At 40.2% G+C, this 12563-nt stretch overlaps 2 protein-coding genes and 1 long non-coding RNA gene across 6 annotated transcripts; 2 read left to right on the plus strand and 1 right to left on the minus strand.

The window, feature by feature from the left end:
- LOC104737429 lies at nucleotides 491-2361 on the plus strand. The gene is made up of 2 exons (XM_010457599.2): nucleotides 491-1212; nucleotides 1778-2361. The coding sequence occupies exons 1-2, from the start codon at nucleotides 847-849 to the stop codon at nucleotides 1835-1837; spliced, it is 426 nt and encodes a 141-aa protein (XP_010455901.1). The 5' UTR covers nucleotides 491-846; the 3' UTR covers nucleotides 1838-2361.
- Nucleotides 800-10613, plus strand: LOC104737428. Its single transcript, XM_019234980.1, has 6 exons — nucleotides 800-813; nucleotides 4783-4787; nucleotides 5577-5578; nucleotides 6545-6886; nucleotides 6982-7127; nucleotides 7218-10613. Exon 6 carries the CDS (start codon nucleotides 8400-8402, stop codon nucleotides 10590-10592), a length of 2193 nt encoding a protein of 730 aa, XP_019090525.1. The 5' UTR covers nucleotides 800-813; nucleotides 4783-4787; nucleotides 5577-5578; nucleotides 6545-6886; nucleotides 6982-7127; nucleotides 7218-8399; the 3' UTR covers nucleotides 10593-10613.
- LOC109128494 lies at nucleotides 4163-6551 on the minus strand. 4 transcript variants are annotated; one of them, XR_002034926.1, is made up of 7 exons: nucleotides 6039-6551; nucleotides 5892-5957; nucleotides 5325-5424; nucleotides 5061-5177; nucleotides 4910-4978; nucleotides 4800-4843; nucleotides 4163-4724 (listed from the first exon to the last, which is right to left on the minus strand). It is a non-coding gene; the product is annotated as an uncharacterized LOC109128494 (long non-coding RNA). The 4 variants fall into 4 exon arrangements; XR_002034925.1 differs by having other exon boundaries at nucleotides 4163-4539; nucleotides 4608-4724; nucleotides 4800-4978; XR_002034927.1 differs by lacking the exon at nucleotides 4800-4843.

Raw genomic sequence — 12563 nt, forward strand, 5'->3', positions numbered from 1 at the left:
CCCCCCCCCAAAAAAAAACTTAATTTTCCAGAACCTTCTCCTTTCAATGGTGATCCTGTAACTCGATCTTTACAAAATTTCTTGATGTAAGGAACTGTGGTTCTGCAAATTCAAAACCCCAATAGAGAAACATTTGGATTGTAGAAAAATACAATAAGAAGAGGCAAGCGATAATGAAACCCTAAAATCAGAACAAAGCTTTAATTTTTTTACCTGATCAAGGCAAGAAGAAACATGAATAAGAAATAGAAGAGATGAGAGCTTTTTGTATGAAATCATCTGTGTTTTATTGCTGAAGAATTGAGAAGTGGACATAATGAGATCGTGGGGGAAGAAGGGAAGCGTTGCAGTTTTCAATCGATTTTTTTTTTTTTTGTTAAATTAAATTTAATTGTTTTAATAAGTGTTTTTAAAGCTAAAATAGCCGAAGATGAAAATTTGAGAGATGTCAGAAGGAGAGAGCTGCAGTTAATAGAGAACTTACTTGTGAATTATACGATAGAGATTTGAATATTGCCGAAGGATCTTATGCTGATCATAAGAGTAATATTTGATATAGAAGATAATTTGTTATTACAGAACCAAAATCTAAAGACAAGAATCCGTGCTCTTCTTTTACATTCCCTTTTTGGACCACACAAAAATACGTTCCAAAAGGATGTAAATGCTATTGTTACATTCTAAATAGATTGGGAAATTAAGAGTAACGGAATATACTTGAGAGACCTCTCAGTGGGAAGGGAAGGCACTGAAACTTTCAGTTCTTCTTCTTCTTCTCTCTCCCTTCCATAGTTTTCAGTTTCGATCTATAAAGTTTCCAACTTCGGATGGGTCGTAGTTTTTCAAATGGGAAGTGGAAGAGATAGAGACGACCCTTTATCATTTACCAGCAATCCATCAACGGCATCGTCTCCGGTCACTGTATCTGACTATCTCGACACCTTTCTCGGCGAACCCACTTCTCGCTCCGGTAGTTTTCAGAGCGAAAGCTTACTCGGTGTAGGCGGTGGAGAGAGAGCATCAACGACGCTGATTTCGGATTCGCTCGTCCTGATTTCCGATCGGAGCAACTCGCTGGAACTGTACAGTTTTACGAGAGGCATGTTTTCTTTTGCTACAAAAATCCCTCTGTTTGGCCTGCTAGGATCGAGGCTGCTGAGTTCGATCGATTGCCTAGGTTACTCTCTGCCTGCTAGAAAGGGTAAGAAGGAGGTGAGCTTTCCTAATCTGCTATTTTCTGATTCCATCTTCATCGGATTGATTCAGCTTGTTTGCTGTTGTTGACTTGAATCTATATTCCAAGTTTATTGCTTGATTCTCAATTTCTCATGGATTTAGGTCTGATTGATTGAGTTTGATCCATGGCTTTGTGATTCGAACTTATTTTTCTTCCTTTTGAGAGTTCACTCTCCCAAATAGGGAAAAAAGCACTTGCTCCCAAATAGGGAAGTATATGTTTGGGTCAAATTAGGTAAAAGTGTCTATTTCTAGCAAGATTCTATAGATAAATAACATAATAACTTGTTTGCTGAATTCAAGATGGGATCATTAAGAGCACGCAGCTACGGTTTTTTTGAGCTTTAATGTGCAGTTTCTTTACTCTTATTTCATGTGCTATGTCAGTTTTGAATTTAAGTGGAGATGGCGTCTCTAATGGATGTTAATTGATTGTTTATCATTGGATAGTCTTATGAGGCCTTACAGGTCTGGCATTTTATGATATTTTAAGCGCCGTGGCTCATGTTTTTATTTTTCCTTTTCGTCCATTGCTCTGTAGACTCGACTCACAATATGTGAGGGACATGATGGAACAGAGACATCCAGCGGTGATGTATAGAGCTGTCAAATGGTCCGTCCATGGACCATTTGGGCGAGTCCATCTGGAATTCCAGAGGCTTACCCGTATCAAGATCCAGAGGCTTACCAGATGTACATGTACCCATATCAACATCTAGTGCCTAACCAGCATAACTTCTATCAACATCCAGTGGCTAGCCAGCAGAACGTGTATCACTATCCAATGGTTGACTCGAGAATGCCGCAGTTCAGGAATGTAGCTAGAGGACAGCCAAGATCATTTGGTAGAGATCAGAACTATTTCAACCCACGACAAGCACGGCCTCATCTGAATCAACAAATACTGCAACGTGTGCCTCAAACGCAACAGCCAAGGCAGTCTCAAGGATTTAACGCTAGACCACCTTCTGAAGAAGGTCAAGATCAGTAGCTGCAGCCTATGTGAAACGATATTATCTATGGTTTTCAAGTTTTTCTTTTTCACTAAAACACTCTCGGAATGATTTTTGGTAACTGTAATTGAATTGGTGGTGATGACTGTTTAGTCAAAAGATCTATTCTCAAGTATGGTGGAAGTGGAACAATGAAGAGTTCTCTTCTAAGTCTTCATTATCCAAATCCAAGTTAATTTTCAATACTTTTCACTGCTGACTAAATGTTCACAATAGTCTTAAAGATTCGCTTTTTAGAATTCCCAATTTTGTGTAGTTTCTTAAAGATTATGAAACGTTGGATAAACAGTTTAGTCAAGAATCCAGAAATATTCAAATGCAGAAGAGAATAATAAATACAAGTCAATAAATGAAAACTTGTCGCACAAGAAACAAGTAGTACTGGTACAGAAACAGAGTGAGTGCCTCCGACAAGATCAGAAGAAGAAACGTTGCCGTCCAATATCATCATCGTTATCCAATAAAATATCAGGTTATATTCACCAGTCAAATAATATGATTGGACGGGAAGGAATTATATTATTTCTAAAGCCTTTAGTTACATTTGTTTGTAGGTTACAATGATCAGTTTTCTCCAGTTATTCACAGCAATAGCCCCATCACGATCTCAATCTTCTCAAGTTTTTCTGCACATACATTTCCAAACGCATCCGCAATCGCAGACGCAGCCTCCACTTGGTAGTTAGAGGGTCAGTGTGTGTGGTCGTGTGGTACTTACTTAGTAGAGGTCCAAAGGAGCAGTCTTAGTAGAGTTTAATTTATTCTTGACATGATTTTGGAGACATTTCTTGCAAACGTTTCGATTTTTTCTCATAATACTGTAAATCTAAACGCTGAGTGTTTAGTTTTTAGATTACACCCATACGTTCTCTCGCCAAATCAGATATTAGTAAACACTTAGCAAACATCACAAAGTCTTTTGTTTTTTTTTTTCAAACTTCAAACCAAAGGTATAACATAAACAAATGCTCTCATTAACAATTTAAAAGCTAACGTTACAAAACTAACGTCGTCGTTTTACTTAATCTCTCTACGAACTACGTATCAGAAAGTGATGGTCATTACTTATGTTAATGGGCCCAATAGAAAAAGAAAGTAGCCCATTTAAGCTGTTAATTAAATCAAAATAAAATACCACATCGCGTACGTAGAAGACAAAAGCTGAGTTTAAATAAGGGAATTTGGCCAGAAATGCCAGTTTTTCTAATAAATTTGTCAAAAATACCAATTTTGTTTTTTCTTTTGAGAAATGCCATTTTTCGTACATGAGAGGGGGGATAATACAAAAATAGCCTTAGGCTGTTGTCTCAGTAATTTGCACGCGAAAGAATTCAAAGACAAAGAAAATTTTGGATGTTTTGTCGATATTAATGAGGATGGGACTGGTATTAATGGCAGCGACATTAATGAGAAAGATCTGTAGTTGTTTATGAGGCAAATTTAATTAATTAATTGTTGTTAATGAAAGAAAAAGTAGTTAGAGATAAGAGTAAAGAGATAGTTGTAGTTAATGAAGTATAATGGATCTCTAAAAATAAAGAGATCTGGTAAAAGACATTGACGAAGAGAAGGAGGAGTAGGTGGTGGTCGGAGAAGCAGATGCAGAGGGACATACAAAGTTGTCTATCAGGGAAGAGAACAATGTGGACATTGTTACTGATGATGTAGATGGCACAATGTCGATTATGTGTGGACAAAGGTCAGGAGGGAATATGGTGTCTGCATGGAGTGATGATGTTTTGTCTATCGATTATAGACATAATGGTGAGCCGAAATGGTCTATCGCCAACTGAAATGGGAAACCCGTCTGGAGAAGCAAACCATAGAGAAGAGGGGGAGGGTGGATCTGATGAGGAAGATATTGATGATCGGAAAGATATTGATTGGATTCAACTGTAGCTAATTTAAAGGGACTGGCAGGTTAGGCGTGTTTAAGTTTTGTAGCCTTTTAATGCACTTGTTTAGATAAAGCAAGGGCATTAAATTGTTATAATGAGGTAAAGTCGGTCCACTCTTCTAACATTTGTTTAAAAGACAAAATGTAGTAGCGAACGAAAGACAAAGTACATAACCGTAACAAAAGGACCGAAAAAAAGAAGAGGGCCAACATAAGGTAGACATAATAAGTTCAATTCTTTAGTGAGACAACAAACTCTTGGTAGACATCAACATCGTAGGACATACGTAGTTGGTCCACCATTTCTTATGTTAGTCCTTCAGGCGTGATTTTTTGCGAATGGAGCTCGATATACTTTACGGCCAGTGGACCACAATTGTCGGTCCTGTCATTCTGGTAAACATTCTCCAGTATTTCATAGCTAAACACGTTTGATAGACAAAGATGGGGTGAACATGTACCTTGAATACAAACTGTTGTCCACTAAGGGATCCCGAATAAGAGAAGGGTTTGCTTCATTGGGAGACTTACAATACGAAGATGGCTGGACATTAGCAGTCTCTAAGACATCGACCGACCTGCAATGGGGAGAACATAAATAATGTGTAATTCACAAACATGTTCGGGTAGACAAAGATTGGGTGGACATGTACCTTGAATTCGAACTGTTGTCTATTAAGATTGGGTGGACATGTACCTTGAACATAAATATTGTTTAATTCACAAACATGTTCGGGTAGACAAAGATTGGGTGGACATGTACCTTGAATTCGGACTGTTGTCTATTAATGGATCCCTTACGTTTGCAGCTGCTTCTGAGACCTCCGCCGACCTACAATGGGGAGAAGGTTTTCTGGTCTTAGGACAGAACATAAATACAGTGTAATGGACAAAAGGTTTGGGTAGACATATACATTGAGTTCAGAGTGTGGTCCATCAATGGAGCACCGATACCAGAAGGGGCTGCTTCGTTGGGGGAATTTCAATCAGAAGATGGCTGAACAGTAGAAGCCTCTCCGACCTTGCACGACCTGCAATGAACCCAAATATGGTTTGATAGACTAATGATTCGGTGGACAATAAACATTGATGGCGGATCCTAGTCCGACATTAAATGCCGGGTCGATAGAAAAATATTTGGGTAGACATGATTAAAGAAAAATAATGGGCATAACTACCTTCGTTGTTGGTTTGTGTCGTCCGAGTATAACAGATCCCTAGATAAGTAGCCTGAAATGGGGAGGAATTGGATTACCAGCACAAGCATCTTCATCACACCTGTGGGGACAAGAACTGAGGAGTCATTCACAGACCCAGTTACACAAGTCTTTGAAAGTTGGAAGGAGAAACAATATAGATGGACAACGACTGGTAGACTAACTTGGTGGACACAAAAGCTATAACCAATATAGTCTACCTAAAAGCTTAAGAAGTTAAACAGTTTAGATGGACAAAGAAGAAGACTTGCGCAATAAAGTCTACCAAACACTTTACACTAGTTGGACGGAGACAAACTATAGATGGACCACGACTGGTGGACTAACTTGGTGGACACAAAAGATATAACCAATATTGTCTACCAAAAGCTTAAGAAGTTAAACATTCTAGATGGACAAAAAAAACATATTTACGCAAAAAAGTCTACCGAAAAATGCCCACTGGTTACATGTCTATCAAAGCGGTTTTCAACGTTACGAACAACAAAACACAGAGGAAGAGGAGGGTTGGTTGGCCAACAGAGTTACCTGCGTCCGGCAGTGTCAGTAAGATCTCCCTCACTAATTACGGCATCGGATATCTGAAAGAGACCACTGAAACAAATGAAAGTAAGGGCAAAGCTGACAACAACATAAAATATATAGAATTTAGGGCAATTTCGACCGAAATCATACCAATCGTCGGGGTTTTTCACTTCGGAACGAGTTTCCGAGACTTCCCCTGTCGCGGTCGCCGGGTCCAAAGGTGGAGGATTGGCCAATCAGTTTCGAGTTTGTAACACTTTATTGGCTCTCGGAATAGTACGACGGTTGTCGGAATATGAACGAAAGTTAAAAGTCGCAACAACGGTGATCTTTTATTTGAAGACAAGGAAACTAAAGAGATTTTTTAGAAGAGGAGAGAAAATTGGTTCAATAAATCGTGGAAGGGTTGCATTCCCCAAGGCTATAATTAACTGGTCTTACAGCTTTAAGTCACTTCATGAACAATTGGTTTTTCTTTTTAATTTTTTTTCTCTAGCCCGACGCTTCATCAAGAGTCCCCTTATTTGAGGGCAAAGGGGTCTTCTTCCGTAGACAGTGTGGCAGGCGGAAAACGAGTCATGTAAAATGGCATAGACGAGAAACTTATCTATTGTTCATGGCATAGTTAACACTTTTCTATGTTAGTGCCGAGTAAGTGATACAGAGAAGATTAGCATGGCCCCTGCGCAAGGATGACACGCACAAATCGAGAAATGGTCCAAATTTTTTTTGTTTCCAAAATCCCCAAACTGTGATAAACCCTAGAGAATCCAATAATGATCGTTGTTGCAGAGTTTTGTTGTTTAGCAATTGGGAGTTTTGTAATTTCCGTTGCATTTATCTCAGTTCTGCAACAAAACCTCTATTGGGTCAGTTTCCTTTTTGGGTTTTGAATACTCTTATGTTTCTGAAATTTTGGTAATCTTGTAAACCCTTGAATAGGGTTTGGTTAATCTCTTCACAGTGTCCTGTGTTTAAAGATGAAGACTTTAGTACAGGTTAGGTGTTAAAGTGACAAATTTCTATCTCCTCGCTGAAATTTCTGCACCTGAGTGAATCTAATCTCTTCATTGTTTTGAAAATTTGGTTTTAGGTAATGAGGAAAGTGTACAGGAAGCTGGTGTAAATTAGAGACCCATTAGCGAGGCTGAAGATACACGTTTAGGGTGTTGTAAATTGACATGAGACCCATTAACTTCTTGCATTTGAATTGACAGAGTCAGAGTGTTCTTGTCTCAGGTAAACCTGCTTAAACCCGAAGAGCTTGGTTCTTGTAGTTTCACCTTTTCAGTCTTCAAGATCCCAAAAAAAACTAACTCCACTAATCAGGACAACTACTAGCCTCTTATGGATATGGAGCAGACTCAGGAATCTACTGAATTGCAAAGAAGCATTGAATGAGAAGTTCAGTTCTCAGTCACAACAACAACAACAAAGGGAAACTAAAGCAAAGACATCAAAAGAGTCACAACCTTAGGATATGAGCTTTAAGTTGATTCTGCAGCAAAAAGAAAGAGAGACTTTTTGTGTTTCCTGGTTGTTTGTGAATTGGCTCTAGAAGAGAAGAAGATTATTGTGCTTGCTTTCAATTGGTGGGGAGTTTCAGTTTCCAGCTGTGTAACCTTTGTTCTTTGAAATGTTCCTTCTATTGTTACATGGGGTGTTTACAAGATTCTTTGCATTTGTTTGTACTTCCAAAGTTTGTAAATCTTAGCTCTGTGTTTGTAATCCTTAAAGTTTATATAAGCTGTTTTTGTAATTGTCTGAAAACTTTACAATTACCAATTAAAGTGAGGTCCAATAAACCGGACTTAACCGAACCTAACGGATCCGGTTTTATGTAATTGTAATTTGTACTTTTACACACGTAGAAACGCAAGTGGAGAGAGAGGAGTCGGGCTTTAAATACTAAAATGCTTTGTTACATTTACTATCTTCGCTAATTCCTCTGCTTCTCTTGCGACATGTCTGAGTTTATCGATCAAGATGATCCCAAGATGGAAGCTTTGAATCTTCGAGAAGAAAGTGTGAAAGAGTCTGAAGATTCTACGCAAGTTGTCTCTGTTGCGCCTGCTTCTTGTTCCGCCATTACTGAAGCCAGCAATAAAACAGATGCTTCTTCTTCAAGAAACCGTGACGGTTGTGAAACTGGCCAGACAACGATGGCATATAAAGAAGACGACGATCGCAATGATGGTGATGATCCCAAGATGGAAGATATGAATCTTCAAGAAGGCTCGAATCCGGAGCTTTATGATGATGGTGCCGCTCAGGAATCACAAGTGGAAAACTCTGAATCCAACATGAAAACAGATTCTTCTTCTTCTTCAAGAAACAGTGAAAGTAGTGAAACTGGAGAGACAACGATGGTAGCTGAAGAAGGTGATCGCAATGATGGTGATGATGAATATGAGTCCATGGTAAATACGAATTGCGTAGATACTTAATTTCCAGTTCACTTAATTTGCAAGTATGTAAGATAGATGCTTAAATGTGGAATCTTGGTTACAAATGCAGAGCGATGAAGAAACCAGTAGTCTTGTTACTCAGCCTCCTGAAGAAATTGTTGGATTAGGTACTCAGCGTCATCGTTCTGTCTATGACAATGTTGGATTCAGTAGTCTTGTTACTCAGCCTTCACATCAGAATCCAAGGGTTGATCAGATTGCTAGGAGTGGTCAAGCGATGAACCCACATCAGCAACACACAAGACCATACCGTGGATCAGCATTGCATGCAAGTTATCAGAACAATTTCAGGCAACCTCTTGGTATGCAGCAGCATCCGATGGCTAACCAGTTTCACAATCTAGTCCCAATGCAAACTCAGATGTTTAATCCAGGGCTTGCACCTGCACCATGGGGACCTCATAACACCTATCAGCAGCATCCGATGGCTTACCAGTATCCCAATCTAGTCCCAATGCAAACTCAGATGTTTAATCCAGGGCTTGCACCTGCACCATGGGGACCTCATAACACCTATCAGCAGCATCCGATGGCTTACCAGTATCCCAATCTAGTCCCAATGCAAACTCAGATGTTTAATCCAGGGCTTGCACCTGCACCATGGGGACCTCATAACACCTATCAGCAGCATCCGATGGCTTACCAGTATCCCAATCTAGTCCCAATGCAAACTCAGATGTTTAATCCAGGGCTTGCACCTGCACCATGGGGACCTCATAACACCTATCAGCAGCATCCGATGGCTTACCAGTATCCCAATCTAGTCCCAATGCAAACTCAGATGTTTAATCCAGGGCTTGCACCTGCACCATGGGGACCTCATAACACCTATCAGCAGCATCCGATGGCTTACCAGTATCCCAATCTAGTCCCAATGCAAACTCAGATGTTTAATCCAGGGCTTGCACCTGCACCATGGGGACCTCATAACACCTATCAGCAGCATCCGATGGCTTACCAGTATCCCAATCTAGTCCCAATGCAAACTCAGATGTTTAATCCAGGGCTTGCACCTGCACCATGGGGACCTCATAACACCTATCAGCAGCATCCGATGGCTTACCAGTATCCCAATCTAGTCCCAATGCAAACTCAGATGTTTAATCCAGGGCTTGCACCTGCACCATGGGGACCTCATAACACCTATCAGCAGCATCCGATGGCTTACCAGTATCCCAATCTAGTCCCAATGCAAACTCAGATGTTTAATCCAGGGCTTGCACCTGCACCATGGGGACCTCATAACACCTATCAGCAGCATCCGATGGCTTACCAGTATCCCAATCTAGTCCCAATGCAAACTCAGATGTTTAATCCAGGGCTTGCACCTGCACCATGGGGACCTCATAACACCTATCAGCAGCATCCGATGGCTTACCAGTATCCCAATCTAGTCCCAATGCAAACTCAGATGTTTAATCCAGGGCTTGCACCTGCACCATGGGGACCTCATAACACCTATCAGCAGCATCCGATGGCTTACCAGTATCCCAATCTAGTCCCAATGCAAACTCAGATGTTTAATCCAGGGCCTGCACCTGAAATATGGAGGGTTCAGATCACATATCAACAGGATTCCATGGGGATTCAGAAGTTTATGCCATGGCATGTATTTAAACAGCTGGACTGCCCATTGTCAATGGGGCCAATCATGTCTCCAGTGCTGGCTGCGAGGGATAGTGGCTATGTAATTGAACAAAGATTGATCAGTAGGGGAATGAGGCCAAGACAGGATCCAGTAATGTACCCATATCAACATCCAGAGGCTAACCAGCAGAACCTGAGATTGGGGCAATTCTTTAGTGAAGATGTGTTTACTACAATGAAACCAGATGGACAGCGAAGAACGTTTGTTATAGTTCGGAACCCTCTAAACCCACAACAACGCAATTTCGTGTACATAGATGCTGTATATGTGAGAGCACCACTGGCTGAGGTGCATCGTATGGTGCAACTTCATAATCAAACGCAACAGGCAACGCTGTCTCAGGAGGTTGACGGTCCAGCATCTTCTGAACAAGGTGGAGATCAGCAGCAGTCTCAGGAGGTTGACGGTCCTGCGTCTTCTGAGCAAGGTGGAGATCAGGTTGACGGTCCTGCGTCTTCTGAACGAGATCAGCAGCAGTCTCAGGAGGTTGACGGTCCGGCATCTTCTGAACGAGATCAGCAGCAGTCTCAGGAGGTTGACGGTCCGGCATCTTCTGAACAAGGTGGAGATCAGCAGCAGCCTAGGTAAAACGATTCTTGACAGTTTGACATGTTTTCCAAGTTTTTCTTCTCTACCAAAACTCTCTCAGATTGGTTTAGTATTGAAAAAGTCTGGAACAAGCAAAGAGTAATACACCATTGTTATGATACTAAAGGTTCACTCTACTAGTCTGAAAAAGTTGTCTTTTTTAGAATGCCCATTTTGTGTAAATCTCCTAAGGATTCAGAAACGTTGATCAACTGTTTAGTCAAAGATCTAATCAAAAGTGAAAATTGCAGATGAAGAAAGCTATACTCTTCTCCATCGTTTAGTTAGTAATTCGATTTTTGATCTCCGAAATACGAAAAAGGGAGTCAATTTCAATCCTTTTCAGTGAAAGCGCAATCTAGTATTCATAAAGATTCACCTTTTTACAATGCCCAGTTTTGTGTTATATGAATATCGAAATGAGACTCAGAGAGATATCGAAGGATTTGTGAGAAAAAAGAAAGAAACAGAGCTTACAGAACCCACGAGAGAGATATAGCGTACACAGTCTGGGTTTGGTTGATTTAGGGATTTGATGGTTTTGAATTTGGGGATTATGTTTTCTTCTCTGATAAAACCGTAAATTTCGCCAAGTCACAGCCAAGATTTGAGTTCTATTCTTCACCGTTGATATTGCTACGTGTATGTCATCCGACGGATCGTGCACCTCAGAAAGCAATGTTGATGGGCCTAAAAAGAATCAGAAAAAGGCCCACTAAAGCTGTTAACTGTATATAAAAAATCCCACATCGCTCAGCTGGAGACATAGAGCTGTGTTTAAATAAGGTTAGAGTCGAGTACATGATTGTCCCTTCGGGGACATCCGATAAAATTGGAACGATACAGAGAAGATTAGCATGGCCCCTGCGCAAGGATGACACGCACAAATCGAGAAATGGTCCAAATTTTTTTTTTCCTCAATCTTCTGATGATCAAACCCTAGATAGATCCATGTTGTTGCATGCTTTGATGTTCGTTAATGTGTGTGTTCCCCTTTACAACTCTTATGCTCTTCTAGTTTATCCTACAGGCTTGCAGCAAAAACTCTATTTGGTCACCTTTTCAGGTTTGGAGACTCTCGAGTTTTCGAAATTCTGTCAACCCTCAAATTGGTTTTGGCCAATCTCTTAGCAATGTACAAAAAAAAGATCACAGCTATAATGTCGGTTAGGTGATATAAAGACAGTTTTAAATCTTCAGTCTGAAATTGTTTGCACTTGTCTGAATCAATGGTAATAGGGTTTTAGGGAATGTGGAAAATGCATAGAAAGCTGGTTTGGATCAAAAGACACAAGAGACACAAGACATAATAGGGTGGAGTGGAGAAACAAGTTTCAGAGACAATTGATGTTCACTGTTTTTAAACAGTTTTGGCAATTTAACTGGATGGTTCTTCTTATGTGGTGTGGATCAATTGTCCTTAAATAAATGTTACAACTTTAAGTTAAGAAGAATCAAATGATTACTTTGTAGAATCACATACCCTTAAGGTCTTTGACTCAACGAAGATGATGTTCTAGTTGAAAAAGATGACCTGAGACTACTTGTCTGAGACTGGTTTACTCTGTTATTTAAGTAAACTAAGAGATTGGCTTTGTTTCAGTCTCCAATGATTATATTTAGTTAATGTAATACAGTTATAAGGATAACTACTATCCTCTAATGAGTTTTAAGATTGTGGTTTAGCCTTGTGATTCAGGTGAATTGCAGTAAGTCCGTGATGATACCTGAAACCAATCAGAAAAATCAGATGGGCAATTTTTCCCCTATATAGCCCCAAGTCTAGCTGTACTACCGGCAGGAGCAATTCATGAGTGTTCAGTTGTTGTCAATAAGACCAAGTCAGCCATGAACGTTTGCTGTAAATCCGAGCTAGTTCAACTAGCAACAACACTTTAGCCTCCCCATAAATTGATTCACCCCGCTTCTCCCAATGCAATAGGCAGAAACACCATGGCCTTAGCTATCAAT

This window comes from Camelina sativa, chromosome 13 (assembly GCF_000633955.1).
Source record: "Camelina sativa cultivar DH55 chromosome 13, Cs, whole genome shotgun sequence".
Lineage (NCBI taxonomy): Eukaryota > Viridiplantae > Streptophyta > Magnoliopsida > Brassicales > Brassicaceae > Camelina > Camelina sativa.